The following is a 26,680-nucleotide window of genomic DNA, read 5'->3' on the forward strand; positions in this document are numbered from 1 at the left end:
GCACGAAGTTCAAAAATAATAATTGAAGCAGTTCAGATCACAAAATTGCTTATTACAAAACACATCAAAAAGATGAAGCGTTCGACACGCAAAAGTAATTATTACAAATCAACCTCATAACCTTAACCAATCACGTCAAACGTGATTCTAACCGTACGATCCTCGAGTTCAAAGAAGTTCAGGACAACAACTTGCTCAGACTTCAGGCCACTATCAATCACAAATTCCTTCCACCCTTTCTGCAGACACAGCCGCCCGTCAACGCCTACACGGTACTTGGTTGGTTGAAGGTGTCCATTGCCAAGAACAACTTGGAGAATTCCCTTCTTCTTGAGCCGGAGATACCTAACAGCTCGTTGCGGAATTTTCTGCAAAAAAATTCTACAGATTAAACGCAATCTAATGTGCAGTGCGGAACTTGCAAAAAAGAAGTACGGTTACAACTATTATGAAGATCTTGAGACTACCTACATGTAGTACAAAACATACTAGCGGGGAAAATTGTGGAAACTATTACTTTTCATCTAGTATCTAAGCAGTTCGCATATTGTAACCATGCAAAATAAAACACGAGCTCCATGCACACAAGCAAAGAAATAAAAACAAGATATAAGTACAAAGTGCAGTACACTTCAATAAAACAAAATAAGTACATTCCTAGAAAACTAGAAGATCAGACTATTATGGAATTATACAAAAAAAAGAAAACACAAAGAAAAAACCAGATCAAAGCGAAAATTACCATCTTGTAATGAGTCTCAACATCTGTTGGCGTAAGCTGATGGACAAAAGGACTTGTGCGGCCAAGACCACGGCGAAGCAGGGCGGAATGGAACACAGAAACGTTGATGTGGCCCATATCCAATCCTTCTGTGAATACTGTGCCATATGCAAGCTGCTCACCTCGCCCAGCTCGGTACAATACCTTCCCCCCACGACGAGCACGACACACCTGCGAGCAAGCTGAGCAATCGCAGTGCGTCGGCACACCACAACCATGCCTGCAGCACAAGAGATTCGCGCAGGGGCCTGGAGCCATCACAACAAAAACCTATAAAAGGTAAAAAATAAAGAGAGGCTAGAGAAAGGAGAGAAGTTGCGGCTAGAGGAGAAATGAATTGCAAAGGGTAGAAGTTGGCCTACATTTATAGGAGAGGAATGCAAAAAGGTCAAAACTGAAAATTAAAGAGGAGTTAATGAAAATTACGTTACCAAGAATGAAGGACAATCAATAAAGGTTTATGTTACCAAAACAAAAAAGTCTTACTAGGAAGTTCTACAAAGATTTGGCTGCAGAAATTCCCACGAACTAACCAATGATCATTAAATAATAATTCTCTGAAAAATTATAATCCACAGGCCATTTATGTGTGCAGTTCTTCAAAGTGTTACCAGGAAGTTCACTATATGTGTGCATGAAGTGCAGTACATGCTCAAAATGAAGCACAAAGAAAAGCACTTTCGCGCAGTGCACAAAAGCAGAATTAGTGCACCTGATGCAGTCCTTATCTGTAAGCCATGAAGTCCGCAGCATTGGCATAACCAGTCACAACTTCAGCACAAAAGAAGCATGCACGCAGTGAAAAAATGTGTACACCTCAAGCACAAGACCATGAAGAAAGCAGTGCATAGAGGCAACAAAGCAGTGCACACCCTTACCAATCCAGTGCACAAAAAATGTAGCGCAAAAACATGTGCAATACGGAATGCGTGCACATGCAGTCGAGAACACTGATCAATGCAGTGCACGGATGATTTGCTAAGCAGTGCGCACCCTTACATTGAAAAAAAACAAAAATAGAAAAAAAAATTGACCACCCAAGTGCAACCGGCCCCAGCCAGTCTCGTAGTAGGTCTGCGCCCACAGCAGGCGAGTCGTTCTGAGCCATGATGCGTGGGTCCAGGCGCACTTGGGCCCACAGGTCAGAGAGCATATAACATATAGCGCCGTGTATAAGCGCTCAAATAAGTAACCAAAGGAGTTCGATACAGCTGCCGCGTCAGCGCTTATAAACAGGTCGGGCGCGCCTTCCGCGGGCGAGGTGGGACTAAACATTAGGCTGCACACAACGCACAGGGAAACGGCCATGCTATCAGGCTGACTTGGGCCCAAATGCGTCTTCACTCCCCGAACACAGCCCAATAAGGACCATTAAGAAAAAACAATAACTTCAAAAAATAAATGTGGGGGGGGGCAACCCCCCTTACCCCTCCCGTACAAGGACTGCAGTAAGTACACGCAAAAAAATTGATGCAGTACGCAGCACTACAAAGATGCAGTCCTTTTAGGTACACGAAGCAGTACGGTGTAGCAAATCCAGTTCCGGATTACCTACATGAATAAAAACACGGTATAGAACACAGTGAAAAACTCGTAAAAATGCGGAATACATTATACTTTATTCAGGGGCTCCAGCAAGGACACGCAAAAAATACTGTGAAGTACGTACCTGTAGACAACATGCAATTCTCCATTGCACACGATGAAGTGCGGCACTACAACAAATGCAGTTTCGTTGTCACACAGAATACATATAAATGTCACAAAAAAGCCCGTTCGCACAGAAAAGTGGTGGTTAAAAAAAATCTACTGATAAAAAAACCATGTTCGCATACAACCACCCAATCGGAGTGGTTCCATCGTCACAAGCCCACGATCACAGACGCAACACCAACCCACGGTCTGCACAAACCGCATCGTCGCCGAGATCATGCAGTTCATCCGCTGCGGCCATCCCACACCGCGCCTCCCCTTAAATTCAGACCCCTGCCATAGGCCATCTCATCCACAAACAACACAAGTACCCATCGCGCTGCCACCAAATCGCTCCGTCACATCCATCTCCATGCAAAAACACCAAGCCCCACTGTCGCCAATGGCGTTCGCCGACGAGTACAGGGACGTGGAGGTCGTGGAGGCACACGGCAATACCAAGTTGCACATCATCCACACCAACGACAAGAAGCAGGTGGAGATCACCCTCGCGCAGTACGAGCGCCACCTCAGCCTCCAGCGCCACAAGATCGTCGGCATTGATCTCGAGTACAACAACGAGCCTGAAGCGACGCAGAAACCCGCCCTCTGCCAACTCTCCATCGGCAAGAAACACCCGGTGCTGCTCTTCCAACTGAGTGCCGCTGAAAGGTTTACCGTCTTCGACAACTTCCTCGCCGACCCCAGGTACACCTTTGGAGGCTTCTCCATCAACGGCGACAAAAAAAGGCTGGATCGCGTCAATCTGGAGGTCGCCAACTTCGTCGACATCCAGAAGGAGTGGAGGGTGCCCGAGGCAACCAAGGAGTTGGACTCCCTTGGAGACGTCTTCGGCATGCTCATCGACGACTACTACAACAACATGAAGAAGAAGATCACCGACGACGAGCACAAGCGCTGGGCCACCCTGCCTCTGTCTAGGAGGCACATCGAGTACGCGGCAAAGGATGCCTACGCAGCGTACGAGATATGGAACCGCATCACCCTCACCCAGGACGGGCTTCGCCGTGCAAAGCTGGAGAAGGAGGAGCCCCCCAAGAAGCGCGCCAGGACCAGCTGGGGATGGGGAGACGCTGACTGGTGAAGAAGAAGATGGTGCCGACCAAAGATCCACCCAAGGCCACCGTCGTTTTAGAATTATCATCAAATTTGCTTTATGGTGTTTGCTTATGTATCGTTAGTTTGCTTGTGATCATTTGCTTTTGCTGAACTTAGTTTACTTCCCATGCAGATTCCTTTGTAATGATGTGAACTTTGATTATGTTAGATTGCTTTCTGTTGAAATTAGTTTGCTCATGTTGAACTTGTCATACAGAATGCCTGTGACAATTTGTTTTCTGTTGTTTGCTCATGTATCATTAGATTCGAGTAGTGTGCAAATAGGACACATGCAGTGCAAGTTGTGTACCAATGCGGTACAGACTTTGTCAAAATGAAGTTTACACATACCCAACAAAACAGTGCACGCCCCTAAATTTGGAAAAACAAATAGATAAGAGAAAAAACACAAAAAGAAAAATGCAATCTGCATATGTAGTGCCGAAAAATATGAATGTGCAGCACACAAACGAAATCAATGCAGTACAAGAATGATTTACTAAGCAGTGCACTCCCCCGCATTGGAAAAAAAATAACGTAAGAGCAAAAACACGAAAACAAAAAATGAGAACTGTGCATGTAATACCGACTGAGTGCACATGCAGTACAGAATGGTGATCAGTGCAGTGCACTGATGTCTACTATGCAACCTTCTTCTTGTAGACGTTGTTGGGCCTCCAAGTGCAGAGGTTTGTAGGACAGTAGCAAATTTCCCTCAAGTGGATGACCTAAGGTTTATCAATCTATGGGAGGCGCAGGATGAAGATGGTCTCTCTCAAGCAAGCCTGCAACGAAATAACAAAGAGTCTCTTGTGTCCCCAACACACCGAATACAACGGTAAATTGTATAGGTGCACTAGTTCGGCGAACAGATGGTGATACAAGTGCAATATGGATGGTAGATACAGGTTTTTGTAAACTGACAATATAAAAACAGCAAGGTAGCAAGCGGTAAAAGTGAGCGTAAACGGTATTGCAATGATAGGAAACAAGGCCTAGGGTTCATACTTTCACTAGTGCAAGTTCTCTCAACAATAATAACATAATTGGATCATATTACTATCCCTCAACATGTAACAAAGAGTCACTCCAAAGTCACTAATAGTGGAGAACAAATGAAGAGATTATGGTAGGGTACGAAACCACCTCAAAGTTATTCTTTCCAATCAATCCGTTGGGCTATTCCTATAAGTGTCACAAACAACCCTAGAGTTCGTACTAGAATAACACCTTAAGACACAAATCAACCAAAACCCTAATGTCACCTAGATACTCCAATGTCACCTCAAGTATCCGTGGGCATGATTATACGATATGCATCACACAATCCCAATTCATCTACTCAAACCAACACATAGAACCTCAAAGAGTGCCCCAAAGTTTCTACCGGAGAATCACGACGAAAACGTGTGCCAACCCCATATGCATAGGTTCATGGGCGGAACCCGCAAGTTGATCACCCAAACATACATCAAGTGAATCACGTGATATCCCATTGTCACCACAGATACGCACGGCAAGACATACATCAAGTGTTCTCAAATCTTTAAAGACTCAATCCGATAAGATAACTTCAAAGGGGAAAACTCAATCCATTACAAGAGAGTAGAGGGGGGGAAGAAACATAAGATCCAACTATAATAGTAAAGCTCGCGATACATCAAGATCGTGCCAAATCAAGAACACGAGAGAGAGAGATCAAACACATAGCTACTGGTACATACCCTCAGCCCCGAGGGTGAACTACTCCCTCCTCGTCATGGAGAGCGCCGGGATGATGAAGATGGCCACCGGTGAGGGTTCCCCCCCTCCGGCAGGGTGCCGGAGAGGGTCCCGATTGGTTTTTGGTGGCTTGCGGCGGCTGAACTCCCGATCTAATCTCCGTTCTGGAGGTTTTAGGGTACGTGGAGTTATATAGGCAGAAGAAGTACGTCAGGGGAGCCACGAGGGCCCCACGAGGCAGGGGGGCGTGCCCTAGGGGGGTGGGCGCGCCCCCACTCTCGTGGCTTCCTCGTTCCTTCCTTGACGTGGGGTCCAAGTCTATCGGGTGGCTTTCGTTCCAAAAATAACTTCTCTAGTTGATTTCGTTTCGTTTCGACTCCGTTTGATATACCTTTTCTTCGAAACACTAAAATAGGCATAAAACAGCAAATCTGGGCTGGGCCTCCGGTTAATAGGTTAGTCCCAAAAATAATATAAAAGTGGATAATAAAGCCCAATATTGCCCAAAACAGTAGATAATATAGCATGGAGCAATCAAAAATTATGGATACGTTGGAGACGTATCAAGCATCCCCAAGCTTAATTCCTGCTCATCCTCAAGTAGGTAAATGATAAAAAAGATAATTTTTGATGTGGAATGCTAGTTGGCATAATTTCAACGTAATTCTTCTTAATTGTGGTATGAATATTTAGATCCATAAGATTCAAGACAAAAGTTCATATTGACATAAAAAATAATAATACTTCAAGCATACTAACAAAGTAATTATGTCTTCTATAAATAACATGGCCAAAGAAAGTTATCCCTACAAAATCATATAGTCTGGCTATGCTCTATCTTCACAACACAAAGTATTTAAATCATGCACAACCCCAATGACAAGCCAAGCAATTGTTTCATACTTTTGACATTCTCAAACTTTTTCAATCTTCACGCAATACATGAGCGTGAGCCACGGATATAACACTATATGTGGAATAGAATGGTGGTCGTGGAGAAGACAAAAGAAGGGGAAGATAGTCTCACATAAACTAGGCGTATCAACAGTCTATGGAGATGCCCATCAATAGATATCAATGTGAGTGAGTAGGGATTGCCATGCAACGGATGCACTAGAGCTATAAGTATATGAAAGCTCGACAAAAGAAACTAAGTGGGTGTGCATCCAACTCGCTTGCTCACGAAGACCTAGGGCATTTGGAGGAAGCCCATCATTGGAATACACAAGCCAAGTTCTATGATGAAAAATTCCCACTAGTATATGAAAGTGACAACATAGGAGACTCTCTATCATGAAGATCATGGTGCTACTTTGAAGCACAAGTGTGGTAAAAGGATAGTAGCATTGTCCCTTCTCTCTTTTTCTCTCATTTTTTTGTTTGGGCCTTCTCTTTTTTATGGCCTCTTTTTTATTTTTTTTATTTTTCGTCCGGAGTCTCATCCCGACTTATGGGGGAATCATAGTCTCCATCATCCTTTCCTCACTTGGGACAATGCTCTAATAATGATGATCATCACACTTTTATTTACTTACAACTCAAGAATTACAACTCAATTCTTAGAACAAAATATGACTCTATATGAATGCCTCCGGCGGTGTACCGGGATGTGCAATGACTCATGAGTGACATGTATAAAAGAATTATGAACGGTGGCTTTGCCACAAATTTGATGTCAACTACATGATCATGCTAGCAATATGACAATGATGGAGCGTGTCATAATAAACGGAACGGTGTAAAGTCGCATGGCAATATATCTCGGAATGGCTATGGAAATGCCATGATAGGTAGGTATGCATGGTGGCTGTTTTGAGGAAGGTATATGGTGGGTTCATGATACCGGCGAAAGGTGCACAGTATTTGGAGAGGCTAGCAATGGTGGAAGGTTGAGAGTGCGTATAATCCATGGACTCAACATTAGTCATAAAGAACTCATATACTTATTGCAAAAATCTAGAAGTTATCAAAGCAAAGTATTACGCACATGCTCCTAGGGGGATAGATTGGTAGGAAAAGACCATCGCTCATCCCCGACCGCCACTCATAAGGAAGACAATCAATAAATAAATCATGCTCCGACTTCATCACATAACGGTTCACCATACGTGCATGCTACGGGAATCACAAACTTTAACACAAGTATTTCTCAAATTCACAACTACTCAACTAGCATGACTCTAATATCACCATCTTTATATCTCAAAACAATTATCAAGCATCAAACTTTTCTTAGTATTCAACACACTCATAAGAATTCTTACAAATCTTGTATGCTTAGCATATTAGGATTATTTAAGCAAATTAACATGATATTTAAGACTCTCAAAATAATATAAGTGAATCGTGAGAGTTCATCTATTTCTTCAAAATAAAACTACCACCATGCTCTAAAAAGATATAAGTGAAGCACTAGAGCAAACAACAAACTACTCCGAAAGATATAAGTGAAGATCAATGAGTAGTTGAATAATTATGAAACTATGTGAAGACTCTCCCATTTAATAATTTCAGATCTTGGTGCTTTATTCAAACAGCAAGCAAAGCTAAAGAAAATAAAATGACGCTCCAAGCAAAACACATATCATGTGGTGAGTAAAAATATAGCTCCAAGTAAAGTTACCGATGAACGAAGACGAAAGAGGGGATGCCTTCCGGGGCATCCCCAAGCTTAGACGCTTGGTTGTCCTTGAATATTACCGTGGGGTGCCTTGGGCATCCCCAATCTTAGGCTCTTGCCACTCCTTATTCCGTAGTCCATCGAATCTTTACCTAAAACTTGAAAACTTCACAACACAAAACTTAATGGAAAACTCGTGAGCTCCGTTAGCGAAAGAAAACAAAACACCACTTCAAGGTACTGTAATGAACTCATTCTTTATTTATATTGGTGTTAAACCTACTGTATTCCAACTTCTCTATGGTTTATAAACTATTTTACTAGCCATAGATTCATCAAAATAAGCAAACAACACACGAAAAACAGAATCTGTCAAAAACAGAACAGTCTGTAGTAATCTGTAACTAACGCAAACTTCTGGAACTCCAAAAATTATAAAATAAATTGGTGGACCTGAGGAATTTGTCTAGCAATCATCTTCAAAAATAATCAACTAAATATCACTCTCCAGTAAAAAGTTCTAGCTAATCTCGTGAGCGCTAAAGTTTCTGTTTTTTTCAGCATGATCATAAAGACTTCACCCAAGTCTTCCCAAAGGTTCTACTTGGCACAAACACTAATTAAAACACAAAACCACATCTAAACAGAAGCTAGATGGATTATTTATTCCTAAACAGAACCAAAAAGAAAGAAACTAAAAGAAAATTGCGTTTCCTCCCAACAAGCACTATCATTTAACGCCCCTAGCTAAGCATGATGATTTCAATGATGCTCACATAATAGATAAGAATTGAAACATAAAGAGAGCATCATGAAGAATATGACTAGCACATTTAAGTCTAACCCACTTCCTATGCATAGCGACTTTGTGAGCAAACAACTTATGGGAACAAGAATCAACTTGCATAGGAAGGTAAAACAAACATAACTTCAAAATTTTAAGCACATAGAGAGGAAACTTGACATTATTGCAATTCATACAAGCATATATTCCTCCCTCATAATAATTTTCAGTAGCATCATCAATGAATTCAACAATATAACCAGCACGTAAAGCATTCTTTTCATGATCTACTTGGATAGAAAATTTACTACTCTCCACACAAGCAAAATTCTTCTCATTCGGAATAGTGGAAGCAAACTCAACAAAATAACTGTCATGTGATTGAAAATTAAGATCAAGATGACAAGTTTCATGGTTATAATTATTATTTAAAGCATACGTGTCATCACAATAATCATCATTTATAGGAGGCATGCTTTCATCATAGTAAATTTGCTCATCAAAGCTTGGGGGACAAAAGATATCATCTTCATCAAACATAGCTTCCCCAAGCTTGTGGCTTTGCATATCATTAGCATCATGGATATTCAAGGAACTCATACTAACAACATTGCAATCATGCTCATCATTCAAAGATTTAGTGCCAAACAATTTAATGCATTCTTCTTCTAACACTTTGGCACAATTTTCTTTTCCATCATACTCACGAAAGATATTAAAAAGATGAAGCGTATGATGCAAACTCGATTCCATTTTTTTCTTTTATAAACTAGACTAGTGCTAAAACAAGAAACAAAAAGATTTGATTGCAAGATCTAAAGATATACCTTCAAGCACTAACCTCCCCGACAACGGCGCCAGAAAAGAGCTTGATGTCTATTACGCAACCTTCTCCTTGTAGACATTGTTGGGCCTCCAAGTGCAGAGGTTTGTAGGACAGTAGCAAATTTCCCTCAAGTGGATGACCTAAGGTTTATCAATCCGTGGGAGGCGTAGGATGAAGATGGTCTCTCTCAAGCAACCCTGCAACTAAATAACAAAGAGTCTCTTGTGTCCCCAACACACCCAATACAACGGTAAAATGTATAGGTGCACTAGTTCGGCGAAGAGATGGTGATACAAGTGCAATATGGATGGTAGATACAGGTTTTTGTAAACTGAAAATATAAAAACAGCAAGGTAGCAAGTGGTAAAAGTGAGCGTAAACAGTATTGCAATGGTAGGAAACAAGGCCTAGGGTTCATACTTTCACTAGTGCAAGTTCTCTCAACAATAATAACATAATTGGATCATATAACTATCCCTCAACATGCAACAAAGAGTCACTCCAAAGTCACTAGTAGTGGAGAACAAACGAAGAGATTATGGTAGGGTACGAAACCACCTCAAAGTTATTCTTTCCAATCAATCCGTTGGGCTATTCCTATAAGTGTCACAAACAGCCCTAGAGTTCGTACTAGAATAACATCTTAAGACACAAATCAACCAAAACCCTAATGTCACATAGATACTCCAATGTCACCTCAAGTATCCGTGGGCATGATTATACGATAAGCATCACACAATCTCAATTCATCTACTCAAACCAACACATAGAACCTCAAAGGGCGCCCCAAAGTTTCTACCGGAGAATCATGACGAAAACGTGTCACTAGTGCAGAACCGGGCAATAGCACCGGTTCGTAAGGCCCTTTTGTGCCGGTTTAGGAACCGGCACTAAAGTTTCGGCACTAAAGGCCCCCCCCTTTAGTACCGGTTCAGCACGAACCGGTGCTAAAGGGGATCCACGTGGCACGAGCCAGCTCCGGGGGCCGGGAGCCCTTTAGTACCGGTTGGTAACACCAACCGGTACTAAATGGTTGTGGGGTTTTTGGTTTTATGATTTCTTTTTCATTTCATTTTGTGTTTTCCATTTTAATTCTTTTTCGTTTGCTGGTATTTTACGGTACTACACATTGTACACGTTATGCATATATATATATATATATAAATAGAATTTCTAGTAGAACCAATCATATATATATATCATCAATGTCTCACAAACCACCATATTAATTTACACATACACACATGTATAGCTATATACAATTTCTCCTACATATGCATGTTGCCTTCGGAGCCAGTGGCATTAGCCTAATTGGTGCCTTTGGAGCATGATGACAATTGGAAGTGGTTCATGGGGGCGGTAGCGGGTAATAGTATTCTCCCTTCGGATTTATGACCTGGTCGAGCAAAAATCCCGCTATTTCCTCTTGAAGTGCTTCTACGCGCTCCGTTTCTAGGAGCTTGTCCCGCACCTCTTTGAACTGTTAAGAAGGAGATCAATATGCATGTGTATTAGTTGTGTGACTAGATATCGATAATGGTGTAAAAATTGTGAATAGTGTTTTGACAAGCGTACCCATTCCTGTCTTTGAGATCTGCTCCTTTCGGACGCCATCATGCGAATGTTCTCGCAAACGCAGAATGCACACAGATCAGTCCCCTGCGCCTGCTTCAGGGCCTTTATTACGAGAATGGAATTTAATTTGATCAGATAATAATTAATCAAGCATGATAATTAAAGAGATGGTAGCTAGCTAGCTAGTACTACTTAATTACTTACCTTGGATCGAAACCATTTCAGCTTTGGTTTCCATTCGCCTTCCGTGACGCTGATGAACCTTGCCCAAGCCCTGCCCGCCGACAAAGAAAATGAATAAAGGGGTTATTAAATAGTTCATATCATGAAATGACGAATTACTAAATAGGCCGAGATATATAGTTAATAATGATTGAAATTACCTGTTGACTATCCCAAACAAGATGTTATAGTCACTTTGTTTTTTAAGTAGCGAGTCCAGTATTTCAACTGTTTCGGCGTCTACTTTAATGATACACAAGATCCAGTGAAATCTGCATGCACACACGTTTGCATGTCTTAATTAAGCGGGCATATGTAAGCAAAAACATGTAGCTAGCTAGCTAGTAGGCAAAAACAGAGAATTTGTAGTACAAGAAAGTGTGACTCACTGGAAGTTGTAAGGAAGTAGTATATCTTCATTGTATTTGAGGCGCTGCAAGAACTCTAGCATGCTGTCCTCTACCTCTTTTTCTTGATGCTTGTTCATTTTCCATGTGTACATACCCTTAGCCCCACTCTGGAGCTGGTACTAAAGGTGCTGGAGGGGCCCCACTCTGACAACATCCTGCCACCACTCTCATTAGTACCGGTTCGTGGCACGAACCGGTGCTAAAGGTTCGCCACGAACCGGTACTAATGAAAGCGGCCCGGCTATCCGTTGGAACCGGCACTAATGTATACATTAGTGCCGGCTCAAATACAAACCGGCACTAATGTGCTTCACGTTTGACCCTTTTTCTACTAGTGTGTACCAACACCTATGCATAGGTTCATGGGCGGAACCCGCTAGTTGATCACCAAAACATAAATCAAGTGAATCACGTGATATCCCATTGTCACCACAGATACGCACGGCAAGACATACATCAAGTGTTCTCAAATCTTTAAAGACTCAATCCAATAAGATAACTTCAAAGGGGAAACTCAATCCATTACAAGAGAGTAGAGGGGGAGAAGAAACATAGGATCCAACTATAATAGCAAAGCTCGCGATACATCAAGATCGTGCCAAATCAAGAACACGATAGAGAGAGAGAGATCAAACACATAGCTACTGGTACATACCCTCAGCCCCGAGGGTGAACTACCCCCTCCTCGTCATAGAGAGCGCCAGGATGATGAAGATGGCCATCGGTGAGGGTTCCCCCCCTCCGGCAGGGTGCCGGAACAGGGTCCCGATTGGTTTTTGGTGGCTACAGAGGCTTGCGGCGGCGGAACTCCCGATCTAATCTCCGTTCTGGAAGTTTTAGGGTACATGGAGTTATACAGGTGGAAGAAGTACGTCAGGGGAGCCATGAGGGCCCCATGAGGAAGGGGGCGCGCCCCCCACCCTCGTGGCTTCCTCGTTCCTTCCTTGACGTGGGGTCCAAGTCTATCGGGTGGTTTTCGTTCCAAAAATAACTTTTCTAGTTGATTTCGTTCCGTTTTGACTCCGTTTGATATTCCTTTTCATCGAAACACTGAAATAGGCATAAAACAGCAAATCTGGGCTGGGCTTCCGGTTAATAGGTTAGACCCAAAAATAATATAAAAGTGGATAATAAAGCTCAATATTGTCCAAAACAGTAGATAATATAGCATGGAGCAATCAAAAATTATAGATACGTTGGAGACGTATCATGCACGCATGGTTTACAAAGCAGTGCACGCCTCTACATTGAAAAAAATGTAGTGCGGAAATATACGAACGTGCAGTACAGGAACATAATCAAATGAAGTACATGTATGTTTACTAAGCAGTGCACTCCCCTACACTGGAAAAAAAGATTACAAAAGAGAAAAAACATGAAAACAAAAAAAATGAAAAATGTACATGTAGAACGGAATGCTTGCACATGCAGCACAGAACACTGATCAATGCAGTGCAAGGACGATTTCCTAAGCAGTGCGCGCCCTCACATTGAAAAAACACAAAATAGAAAAAACAATTGACCACCCAGGTGCAGCCGGCCCCAGCCAGTCTCGTAGTAGGTCTGCGCCAATAGCAGGCGAGTCGTTCTGAGCCACGATGTGTAGGGCCGGGCGCACATGGGCCCACAGCTCAAAGTGCAGAGAGCAGCGAGCGTCGTGTATAAGAGCTCAAATAAGTAACCAAAGGAGTTCGATACAGCTGCCTCGTCAGCGCTTATAAACAGGTCGAGCACGCCTTCCACGGGCGAGGTGGGACTAAACATTAGGCTGCACACAGCGCACCGGAAACCAGCCGTGCTCACAGTCCGTCTTGGGCCCAATGCGCTTCACTCCACGAACACAGGCCAACAAGGCCCACTAAGAAAAAACAATAACTTCAAAAAATAAAACATCAAAGAAAAATTAGAAAATATTTTTTAAGTGAATAACAACAACAAAAGAAAAATGTGCGTGGGCACAGCCAGAAACTACAGTTCGTTATTAATAAATAAAACGCAGAAAGCCAGTAGTAAAAGTACAAATGCAGTCCGCGACGACAAACAATGCAGTTCTCCACAAAGCATTTTTTTCTGACATACAGTTCTCCTTCTACTGTATTGTAGTGTGGCTTAAATGAAAAATGCAGCTCTGTTAGTTAAGCAAAGCAGTGCGTTATAAAATAAAGAACTGCATGAAAGAACTCCATAAAAAATGTGCGTACATCTGTATCAATCCTAATCCGATATAATTCAGTGCACGAAGAATAAATTTCATTTCCATGCAGTACACTATGTGGATGTATGCAGTTATGTTCTGATATAAAAGAAGTGCACTTAATAGGAAAATTCACCGAGAACACAATCATCACATTTTCTGACAGTTGCGTGCATACCTAAAAAAGTCACGAAAAAACAGGACACGACATTCCGGATTTCCAACGCACTAACAGAGGATCCTCATAGCAGAACCTCTCTGTAGTTGCCACGTAACTTAAAACAGAGCCCCACCACGCTACCACCCCGCTCCACCTCTCCCACGTCCTGTCAAGGAGAGCAGAGGAGAGCAGAGGAGAAAACACAACTGCTTTGTACCCCAAAAAACCCCATTGCAGCTTCTTCTCCACAATTCCTTTCACCAACCTCTTCTCTCCAGAACAAACACGAGAGAGCAGAGGATAGTCATGGCGGATGCACCTCTTTACAAGCAGCACCGCAGGTACACCAGGGAGCTCCACGACGTCGATCTCCACGGCAACCACAAGCTCCACGTCGTTTGCACAAGCAAGGGTGAAGATGTGGACAAGATGCTGTCCACGCTCAGGAGGAAGCTCGGCGGAATGCCCGTCAAACTAGTCGGCGTTGATGTGGAGTACACACACTACGTGAAGCCATAGCAGGCAGCAGTGCTCCAGCTATGTGTAGAAAAAGAATGCCTTGTCTACCACATCTCTGCAGCTAAAGACAGCTCAGAATATAACTATCAATCTGTACTACTGATTGTCAATATTGATTTTAAATTTTCTTCACTGCAATCGCCACTATTTAAACTTTGGTTTTCATTTTTGAAAACCATGGCATCTGAATTCATTGACAGTTTTCGTCTGGCTCCATGTATGCCACTCATGTGCTCGATTCTTGAATTATATGATCTAGCAATACACGCAGTTTTATTTTGTTTTACCAAATACAAAATATTTGACTGAACAATAGAAAACTGCAACATTACTATACAAAACATGTATGATATCCAGTTCAAGAAATACAATCATGCACAAAACATGCATTGTTTATGCAATATATTATCAGGTTTACTAGTTATGATGAACAAAGTATTACCAACTACTCAACGCAGCAGATTCAGATACTCATATTTTAGTTCAGTTTCAGAAAAAACAAAAAACATTGGTACTTCTAAGAAAATAAACTATATTCACTCTATACAAACATCTTGCAGGCCAATGGAACTAGACAAATTCCTCATGAATGCTGAGTACACCTTCGTCGGATTCGCCATTGAAGGAGACAAAAGCAAGCTTAAGCTATCTGGTTGGGAGATAAACTCCGACAACTACATTGATATTCAGGTGGAATGGAGAGACCCATACAATAAAAAGAAGTTTAACTCTTTGGCTGATGTTGCCGGCAGGATGATAGACATTCACTACCATGCCATGAAGAAAAAAATTAACCACAAGGAGGACCATAGTCTGTGGGGATTCTGCCCACTGCCAGAAAAGCTTATCAAGTATGCAGCAATAGATGCATTCGCAACATATGAGTCATGGAGAATCATCTACGATGTCATCATGGGACTGGACAGGGCAAAAAGAGACAAAGAAGCAAAGCAGAAGAAGAACAAGGCTGTAATCCAATACAGCAACTAGAAATAATTCAGGGCTATGTTTTAGTTTCACTTTACATTAGTCGTTGTGTTGTTCTTTGTTTCATGTATGCAAGCTTTTGATTATGTCCATTGCTTCACATCGAACATTTCTTTTTCTAAAAACAATGTCGTTTTAGAATTGTCATTAAATTTTATTTCTGTCGTTTGCTTATGTATCACAGTTTGTTTCTGATCAATTGCTTTCACTGAACAAAGTATCCACAAAAGTAATTCTAGAAAAAGAACATTAATATTAATATTTATAAAAGAAACGTAAATAATGTTCAAATAACAAATATAAGGCAGTTCACAGAGTGTAAATATGAAGTGCAGTACGTGCACAAATGCAGAACGAAGGGGCTGCAACAACATTCGCTCAGTGCACAAAATACACACTTGGTACGCACAGTGCAGTACTCAACGTTGGTGCAAGTAGTACAAATGACATCATTTGTACTACCACGAAAAATATATACTACAAAAGAAAAAAATGCTTCAGGTAAGGAAAAAAATTGACAACCCAGTTACAACCAGGCCCCAGCCAGTCCCATAATAGGTCTCTACAAAATGTGTGAACTTCTCCAAAGTCTTCCAAGGAAGTTCACTATATGTGTGCGTGAAGTGCGGTACATGCTAAAGTACCATAACCAGCACAATACCATGACGAATGCAGTGCACGACCCCCCTCCCCACCCCCTGCTCGGCCTCGCGCTAACGCAAGCAGTGCGCTTGGACGACAGGCGCAGTGCGGACATTCTGTTTTTCCACAATAGGACGCACGCAACCCCAGAGCCACACCCCTAAGATAGACAGGGAGGTGCACGGGTGTGACGGACTCGCCTGTGCATGCGGCGCCGCGGCACGCCGCGTCGCCGCCTGCTTCGGCTCGTTCCAGGCTCGGCTTCGCAGGGGGGTGGGGAGGGGGGTCACGCCATGCTCGGCCTCGCGCTAACGCACGCAGTGCGCTTGGATAACAGGCGCAGTGCGGACATTCTGTTTTTCCAACAATAGGACACACGCAACCCCAGAGCCACACACCTAAGATAGAAAGGGAGGCGCACGGGTGTGACGGACTCGCCTGCGCATGCGGCGCCGCGGCACGCCGCGTCGCCGCTTGCTCCGGCTCGTTCCAGGCTCGGCCTCGCATGCGGTGGGGGGGCGTTCACGACCCCCCTCCCCACCCCTGCTCGGCCTCGCGCTAACGCACGCAGTGCGCTTCGATGACAGGCGCAGTGCGGACATTCTTTTTTTCCACAGTAGGATGCACGCAACCCCAAAGCCACACCCCTAAGATAGACAGGGAGGCGCACGGGTGTGACGGACTCGCCTGCGCATGCGGCGCCGCGGCACGCCGTGTCGCCACCTGCTCCGGCTCGTTCCAGGCTCGGCCTCGCAGGGGGGTGGGGAGGGGGGGGGGGTCACGACCCCCCTCCCCACCCCCTGCTCGGCCTCGCGCTAAGGCACGAAGTGCGCTTGGATGACAGGCGCAGTGCAGACATTCTGTTTTTCCACAATAGGATGCACACAACCCTAGAGCCACACCCCTAAGATAGTCAGGGAGGCGCACGGGTGTGACGGACTCGCCTGCGCATGCGACGCCGCAGCACGCCGCGTCTCCGCCTGCTCCGGCTTGTTCCAGGCTCGGCCTCGCACGGGGGTGGGGAGGGGGGTCACGACCCCCCCTCCCCACCCCCTGCTCGGCCTCGCGCTAACGCACGCAGTCCGTTAAGTATAGGGAATACAAATAGCAAAACACAAAATATATAGTCAACCAAAAAAATGGGCCCCCAACCCGCCCATACCTTACAAAAACAAAAAACAATAAAAAATAACCAACTGAAGGTTAGGCAAAAAAAAGCAGTGCACCTGGATATGCAAAAAACGCAGTGCACTTAGTTTAGGCAGGAAAAAAAGCAGTGCAGTATCATAAAACAACGCTCTTCACCTGGCTAGGCAAAGCAGTGCAGTATCATAAAGCAACGAAGTTCCAGGATACACACATGAATGCAGGGTCTGCGGTAAAAAAGTGCAGGAAAAAAAAGATTGCAACACAAACTTGTAGACAAAAATGCAGTTCTTTTCTTGGACGAAGAACTTCGGTATCACATGCAATGCCGTTAAAAATGGGACACATAAGATACATATAAGCGTGTCAAAATGCCAAATTCACACAGAACGTGTAAGTCAAACAAAAAAATAAAAATATACACATATATACTGTATGAATTATTTATATAAAATACACATATAGATACAAATTCGTCCATAAAACACTTCTGCAAAAAGAGCAGACGAGAATCACAACAAACAGTAAAACAAACATCTTTTCATACATTATATACCTTAGACACCACACAGGACACAACATGAACGCCTAGTTCTTGTCCATACACATGGTTTTTACAAATGTAGATTGTTACTGCGTGTGCGACTGCGTCTGCGATTGCGACAGGGAAGTAAGCCCGAGGTCCGAAATCAGTTCTCGTAGCTCAAGCGACATGTCTTCATAACACAACATGTTCGAGGGATTGAACAGCAGCTGGAACATGTACTCCGCTTCCAATCTTCAACAGCAGGCTGAAAAAGAAAATTAAAAAAATGCAGACAGTGATTAAATAAAAAGATTGTCATAAAGAACAAAAAGTGAAAAGGTAAAAATAATAAAAAAGTAACAAGAAAAAGAAGAAAAACAGAGAAGGTTTTACGTCGGTTTTGATAATTTTCTCAACTAGACGTTGGCCGTCATACAACTGTGTCACCCTCAGAACATAGATTCCGCACTCATTTGCTCCCTATGCTGGCACGACCGGGTAAGAGGGCTTCTCTGCCAATTTAACCCAGTCAGGGTGGTTCTTAGATTTACACATTTTTTCGCCATAAACCGCCTTCAGCAACTGAGTCATCCTCCTCATCTGGCAAAAAAAAGGAAGCACAATGTAAAAATAACACACACCACAAATCAAATTACGATTCAGATACGAAAGTTGTTCTCGACATCTAGACAGTCCCTCTTTTAAATGCACATGAGGTCATTTCCTTTTATCTCCTTTTTTACATGGATTATGGGGGGTCTGAGAAAAATGCAGTTCTGTCACACGTATGTTGCAGTGCACTACATAAACAAGTGTGGTACTATGTGTGCTAACATTGCATGTGCAGTTTATCCAAAAAAAATGCAGTAGGAGAAACACAAAAAAGCTTTGCACTTGGCAAGAAAAAAAATGATATACCACTTCAGTGCAATCTGAATGGTAATCACTCCTGCGCCACTTTGTCGTGACATCAGGATGGCCATTTTACTTCCTAGTGTCATGGATATCAAACGTCTGGCGATGCTGGTTCATCGTGTATAAGGAATAATGACCATCCTTGGAGCGCGGAATCATAATCTGTTCACATAAAAAAAACAAAAAAATGAAAACTTATTTCGACACGTAGCACTAGAACCACTGCTCCAAAAAATTAACTATAAAAAGAAATACAACAAACCAGAAAAATAAACGACGGGAAACAATGAACTTACCAGTTTTGCATCCAACAGGTTTTCGTCGTCACTCACAAAAACCTTTAACTGGTTAACTGCGTCTTCTAAAACAAACGTGCTATGCGAAACTGGCAACACAGGGTTTCCTTCCTCATCTTTCTTCACAAATGTTTCCATCTTAAGAACATACTGCAAAGAAAAAAGAACAAAGAAAGGACATGAAAAAAAGAATAAACAGTGCATGCAGGCATGGACATAAAAAAACCAGTACGAATAGAAAAAAATGACAGCACACGTTTACCATGATAAATAAGGGTGAAAGTAGCACATGTTCACCAGAATGATAAACTAAACCCATTTCAGCGTCTTGCTTCCAGTACTTGATGACAAAATCCATGAGATACGAATCCATTAAAGCTCCTTTACCAAATGTATTATAGATATAGTCAACCTTGTAAGTATCAAGATCACCAAAAGGACTGTTCACCATAAAGAACGCATTCTTGAAGTAAACATACAGAAAATGGGATCAACGAAATTAAAATTAAAAACAAAACACACAAAAAGAATCAAGGGCACACACATAAAAACTTACTCGTGGTATTTGGTTACAAATTCTTTACTGAGAACAAGATCCTTTATTTTCCTCGCCTCATCAATATATTTGAACCTCGGAGGCTTCAATTTCTCTATAGAGCATATCAACTTAAAAGCCCTCTCACCTGCCCTCTTGTTCGAAAAAACTTCAACATCATCCACAGGAGGACGATTAATTGCTGCACTCCGAGTCCTCGTGACGCGAGGACACGACGTAACAAAATCATCATCATCAACATCAAACACATCACATGGGGAGCTAGGGCGAGAAACACTTCCACCATCAGGTCCAGACGCCACAGCTGGGTTCAAACCATCTCCAGCCAAAGAACCAGAATTATCTGGCGAGATTTCAATGGTGCAATCCTCCATAACCACATCAGAACCCTGGGATTCAAACAGTGATGTACAACCTTCATGAAGCCCCCCATCAAAACCTAAAACCGTCAAATAAAAAACATGGAAACACTCCGCACAAAAAAATACAAAAAACAAAAAACTCATTAAAATAAAATAATGCAGTTCACTAAAGAATAGAATGCAGCACAATTGTCTACAACAATGCAGTCCACTTGTCCGCAGCAATGCAGAATTAAAAAAATGTATACAACAATGCAGCCCACCTTTAAAGAACAATGCAACTCACTTGCCCCAAAAATAAAAAATGCAACTCACTAACACAACAAATAAAAATACACATACAATCTAAATCACGAACGTAACTAAACAAACTATTAAAAAAAGCCCGTAAGAACCGGAAGCAAGCAGTAGGCAAATAATAAATAAAGGAAGGATAAAGAAGTTTACTAAAACAACCTTTATCTGCAAAAATTAAAAGTGATGTTAAATCAAGGGAACACTTTCTCGATGTGAGCCAACTATAGAGCATGGCCTTCTGATGTAGCCAATGTGCTCCACCCCAAACTGAGCAACTCGAACACCATCCCAAGTCTGCAGGAATTGAAACATATAGAATCCACAATCATGCCTGCAATAAAAGAATAAAAAACATCAGTTTCAAAAAAATGAAAAATAAAAAAACTTGAGCAGTATAGTGAAGAGGGGCTGTACGGAACACACCCATTAGGCTGCATTGGGACAATGACATGTTTCAACACAAATCCATCAAGTGTAGGAGGATTTAGCAGCTCATCAGAACTTGAGCTTCCTTCTTTCCATGCACGCTTGATGTTTTTAACCATCCTCCTAAAAACCCTGATCGCACCAGGGCTGCCAGGTTTATTGAGCGAGTCAAGAAATTCAAACTGCCTTTCTTTCACATTTAACGCAACTACACAATAATGACCAACGCCATCCCTTGTATCTGGTGGATCAAAAGTTGCAAAAAGGACCTGTTCAAAGCACGAATAAATAAATAAAATTATAATAATAAGAAGAAACAAAACACTGTAATAACAAACACGCAAACAATATAGTCTTCAACACCTAAAAACGTTACTCACCATATCCTTTTTATCAACACGCTCCTCGGCTTTCGAAGAGAACACCATTTTAACACTTCTGCCTATAGTACCACCATTCCAAATATTTGTCTTCCAATACAAAACCCAAAATCAAATAGTGCTCAAGGAAACATGTCCGTCGCACGAAATCAGAAAAGAAAATAAAAAAAATTCTGCATTCTTACACAAATATGGTACGGGACAACCATTGTCGGAGATCCCTTAAACTTATCTACCCGCAAAGAAACCCCAAGATCTACAAGTCTTGTAGTGAGCATCCCTTTATCCCAAAAGGATTGACCAACTTCGCCAATGGTAATATCACCCAACTCAGTTTTTAAAGCAATCATGTCCCTAAATTTTTCATGAAAAACTGAAAACATAAGATACTAAAAAACAATAACAACAAAGTAAAAGGGCTAAAAACCAAATTTAGAAAATAAATATGAACAAAACAATTTCTAAAAAACCATACTTCTTCTTCTTGTCCTTCTGAACCCTCGTAACAGCAGCGTACAACTCATTGTATCTTTTCAGACGAGCTGGATTAATGCTCGACGGTGTCACAACAGGAAGTTCGTCATCTGTAATAAAAAGATGAAGTTCACTTATCCAAAATAATGAAGTTCGAATATTAAGATAAGGAAATTCTGCTAGCTATTTTGAAAATCATAAACAAAAGATCAAGTTTCACTTATCATTAAACATCTAATACAGATACCATAGTAATTAAACAAAAAATGAAATGAGAAAAACTTCAACTGCACTGTTGGAAAACAAAACTCTTGCCTTCAGTGTCAGAGTCTTCAGGTTGTTGTTCTTCGGAGCTCACCAAAAGATTTTCTTGGACAGATTGCGACGAATCCACCACAACCTCACTGGACTTCCCTTCTGCAGCAACATCAGCATTCTCTGGATTTACAACAGTCTGGTCAACCGCAACGTCCTTAGATACTTCAGCTACATGAGTCTCAATTATCGATACTTCAGGAACATCGTTGGCCGCCAGACAATCAGGGGAAGCAACAACACTAACAGCAGGGACGACATCCTCCAGCGGCTTTTCAATGACAAAATTAGAGTCTTCATGCCGACTGGGGGAAAGAGCATCATGGTATTATTGAGCTACAGAAGCGTCTGCACAGTCGACAGCTGCCGATGCAGAAGCACCAACACTGCCACCACCATCAACAGCACAACCGCCCTGATTCAGATCAACGTGAACTTCCACATTTTCTTCTCCAGGCTGTTGAAAGATTAAAAACACACAATAACACAAAAATGAGCGCGGGGATAATTAACACAACAACAACTGCAACCCACGTGTATCAAAACAGCTACAACTTCAACCCACATATACGTAAAAAAGAACTGCAGTTCACTTTGTCAAACGACGCAGTTCAGTTATGTTAAATACTGAAGCTCACTTATGTAAAACATTATGGACACACATGCAAAAAAGGAATAAAGTTCACTTCAGTCAAACACTGAAGCTCACACATGTAAAACCTTTGCTTCTTGGTGGGTGGCGGTAGTGAGGCCACCATACCTCCCCTAACCACCACCCCCAGTGTCGTCGGGCTAATGAGTGGACGACCCTCAGGGTGTTGCTGGGTAGGGGCGGCATCTGGAGGCGTCTCCTGCGAGGATCGCTTGAAGAGAGACTTTTTGCATTCCGCCTTAGGACGTTCCGGCTCCGGCAAATCGTGGTTAAGTCACGGAGTAAGTAATTTCTTGTGCTATTTGCTACAACATGGTAAAGTGACATGTAGGTTATTGTCATTTTAGTCGAAGAAAGCAACGAAAATCCTGAGACTTGACTGGTGTTAATTATGGAAAAATTATGCAATTGAATTTATCTATAAAATTTGACTTAATTGTGATAGGTGGTCGTTTCTGTTCAAAACCCTTAGACTTCGCGAGAGAGTGTTTGGTTTGTACACCAAGCGCATAAAGTTTTCCATAGTGCTCTCAAATTTTTTACCACATGCTATAGGGGTCCTATGAATACACCATGCCAATTTTCATCAATTTAGGAACTCATTTGAATGGTATGTTGAACGAAATTGTGTTCTGACCTTTTTAATGGCCGATAACTCAATTAATGCTTCGAAAATATGAAACCATCTAAAAACGTGCTCAAATTTGACCATGTGGCCTCCAATGGTCTACGTTAATCATGAAAAATGTTTGAAGTTGAATTAATGTATAAAAGTTGACTTCAATGTCGTTGGTGGCGGTTTCCATTCGAAACCCTTACACTTCACCGGAGAGTGTTCGGTTTGTACAGCAAGTGCATCAAGTTTTCCTGTAGTGCTCTCAAATTTTACCACTCCCTATTGTGGTCCTATGAATACACCATACCAATTTTCATCCACTTCAAAGTTGCTTTGCACGGTATTTTGAACGAATTTGCGTTCTGACCTTTTTAGCGACCTCTAAATTACTTAGTGCTTCGAAAATAACAAACCAACACAACACATGCTTAAATTTGACCATGAGGCTTCCAATGATCTGTGTTAATCATGAAAGAAGTTTGCAACTGAACTAATGTATAAAAATTGACTTAAGTGTGGTAGGTGGCGGTTTCCATTCGAAACCCTTACACTTCACTGGAGTGTGTTCAGTTTGTACACTAAGTGCATAGAGTTTTGCCATAATGCACTCAAATTTTTACCATGCCCTACAGGATTCTATGAGGACACCATGTCAATTTTCATCAATTTCAGAGCTCGTTTGAACGCTATGTTCTTACTGGCGGGCAGTAAATAGTGCACACCACTGGTATTTTTGGACAGATTTGCTGCGAGACCAAAAATAACAGTGGTTGGTATGTACTGCCGCCCGCCATTGGTTACTCAAGTACCAGTGGTGGGCATATTTTTGTGCCTGTCCCTGGTAATGTTTGTCCCACGACAAATCTGGGAATGTTTTACCAGTGGCGGCTGTAAACTTGCGCCCACCACTGGTAAGACAATAGCAGTGGCGGGCATTGATTTTCACCCGCCACTAGTAATTTCTTAGATTATCATTGTCTTGCACTAGACTGGACCAACGCTAATGTGAGTTCACCAATAAGCCCTCTCCGAGTAGTGCAAGCACAATGGGTCTAGTTTTGGACTTTGGACTACAAGTTGGAGAGCTCTAACAATGTAGAATGTTTCTTTTTAGGGAAACATGGTTAATTATCTTCATGATATAATGCATTGTTTCCTTTCTAAATGCACCACACACTCTCTAGCCAAGAGAATGTTGTAGTTCTAGCTATGGAATAAATAAGACCACATAAAAAACATGCACATTTGACATAATTTATCAATATTGTATAAAGCTTCTAAGATATTACAGTGTATTGTAACTCCACTTTTCAAAGACAGGTGTTGCTAATATGTTCATGTGAAAAATTTATTCACTGACCAGTTTCACTCCTATACAATTGTTGCATACCTACAATTTAATCTAATTATGTCACTGTAAAAATTAGGACGTAAAATTGTAAATACTAATTAGAGATAATAAAAGGGAATAATAAAATATAATAAGGTAAGTTGAGTACACGTACCTGGTTATATGAGATTGCTTAACATTGAAAAATTAGGCTGTAAGTTGATCACATGCTAATGAAGTTCCATAAGTTCACGTATGATATCTACGATTAAATATTCTATGTTGAGCCTAAACTAAACTCTGGCCACTAAGATAGGTCCTTGCAAACCCATCATTTGTGTGAATAATTTTTTGCATACATACACATCTCAAAATTCATTTCTTATACATTTATACCAAACAATTTTAACTCTGCATATTTCAATATCACTATTTTTTAATTATTATGTAATTAAATAGCATGTAACTTATATTTTATGTATAATATTTACATAATTTTATTGATGATATTAATATTAAAGTTTAGTAAGAGTAACTCAAATATCTATCACAATAAATTCAAAACTATTATAGTGGAATTACAATTTGCTATGAAATGTATTATTTATTATTTATTTTGGACATTAGGTTAAACCGGATTTCTTATAAATCAAAATAAATCATTTCCATCAGCAGAATTTATGCTATTTAAATGTCTTGTTATGTTTGCATATGTTGTTCCAATCTTAATATATTTAACTATCTTGGCAGCGTAGATGCTTCTATTATGGACATGACTAAAGATATTCCCTTTCAAGAACAAGCACGAGACTTTCGTGCCTTTTGTATTGAAAGAAGGAGAGTAAGTACCAAGAGGAAATTACAGAGTTGTGAGCAGATATAGGTGATCGCACGCGCGCGCGCCCGCCCGCACACACACACACACGCCCCCCCCCCCCACACACACAGACGAACATAAACTCGTGTAATCCTATTAATATACCCACTGCTCGTCGCAAGTTTTCACATCACGAATTTATTCTTCAACCAGGCAATTACCACCGATGACATCATATCAATCTTCTAAAAGAAACAGCACCTATTACGCTCCAACTAGATCTATGAAAGAGTGGTGCGCACAAAGAGAATCTTAGGCCCATCGTGACATAACATCATTGTTGCTTATGAGTGCTTGCACTTTATGAAAAGAAATAAATCCCTGAAACATCGCCCCTGTGCCCTGAAGCTAGACATGATGAAGGCGTATGATAGGGTAGAATGGACATATCTGGAGGCAGTAATGCTCAAGCTTGGCTTTTAAGAGAGATGGGTTTCAATTGTCATGAATATGGTTAAATCAGTCTCATACTTAGTTCTCTTCAATGGCAAGAAACTTGACGATTTCAAACCTTTGAGAGGTATTCAGCAGGGGACCCAATATGACCCTATCTTTTCTTGTTAGCAGTAGAGGGCCTTTCAGGCCTCCTCAAAAGAGGTCATTCGTTGCATTTGAGTGGGATTCAAGTGGCTCCTTCAGCGCCACGAGTTAACCATTTGTTATTAGCTGACGATAGCCTGCTGTTTTTCAAGGCAAACGGTTCAGGTGTGATCGAAGTGTTAAACCTGTTGGATTCCAATTGCCAAGCTTCTAGCAAGGGATCAATACAAACAACTCCTTAGTTTATTTCAGCAAGGGAACACCAGACAATGTCAGACAAGAAGTAAAGGGTTCTCGACATCCATAATGAAACTCTTAATGAGAATTATTTGGGTATGCCCTCTGATATTGGTTCTTCCAGGATGGGTGTTTTTAAGTATTTGAAAGACAGGTTATGATCTAAGGTGAAAGGTTGGATTGAGAAAACTATCTCTGCAGCAGGCAAAGAAATTCTTATTAATCAGTAGCACAGGCCGTCCCAGTTTTCTCGATGTCATGCTTTAAATTGCCACGAGGTTTATGTGAAAAGCTGGATACGCTCATTCGCCAGCTCTTCTGGGGTAGCAAAGAGGGTCAAAGAAAACCACACAGCTGGTTTCCTGGAGAGTTATGACTCTACCGAAGAAGTGTGGCAGATTGGGATTTAGGGACATCGAGCTCTTCAATTTAGCCTTATTGGCCCATCAATCATGGCGCCTGCTCACATTGCCTGATTCACT

General features: G+C 41.7%; 2 protein-coding genes across 2 annotated transcripts; both read left to right on the forward strand.

Moving 5' to 3' along the window:
- Positions 1-2,876: 2,876 nt before the first annotated feature.
- On the forward strand, positions 2,877-3,578 carry LOC147957036 (uncharacterized). Its single transcript, XM_087531554.1, has one exon. The coding sequence runs from the start codon at positions 2,877-2,879 to the stop codon at positions 3,576-3,578; it is 702 nt and encodes a 233-aa protein (XP_087387680.1).
- A 10,833-nt stretch (positions 3,579-14,411) lies between these two features.
- Positions 14,412-15,614, forward strand: LOC147957037 (uncharacterized). Its single transcript, XM_087531555.1, has 2 exons — positions 14,412-14,599; positions 15,185-15,614. Exons 1-2 carry the CDS (start codon positions 14,412-14,414, stop codon positions 15,612-15,614), a joined length of 618 nt encoding a protein of 205 aa, XP_087387681.1.
- Positions 15,615-26,680: the final 11,066 nt, after the last annotated feature.

This window comes from Triticum urartu, chromosome 7A, assembly GCF_056163025.1.
Source record: "Triticum urartu cultivar PI428250 chromosome 7A, HENAU_Tu73, whole genome shotgun sequence".
NCBI lineage: Eukaryota > Viridiplantae > Streptophyta > Magnoliopsida > Poales > Poaceae > Triticum > Triticum urartu.

Bases quoted from the DNA above. Each gene is read 5' to 3' on its own strand.
- LOC147957036 (XM_087531554.1), top strand. From the start codon at position 2,877: ATGGCGTTCGCCGACGAGTACAGGGACGTGGAGGTCGTGGAGGCACAC.
- LOC147957037 (XM_087531555.1), top strand. From the start codon at position 14,412: ATGGCGGATGCACCTCTTTACAAGCAGCACCGCAGGTACACCAGGGAG. The intron at 14,600-15,184 runs GTACACACACTA...AACATCTTGCAG, and splicing joins CTAGTCGGCGTTGATGTGGA to GCCAATGGAACTAGACAAAT.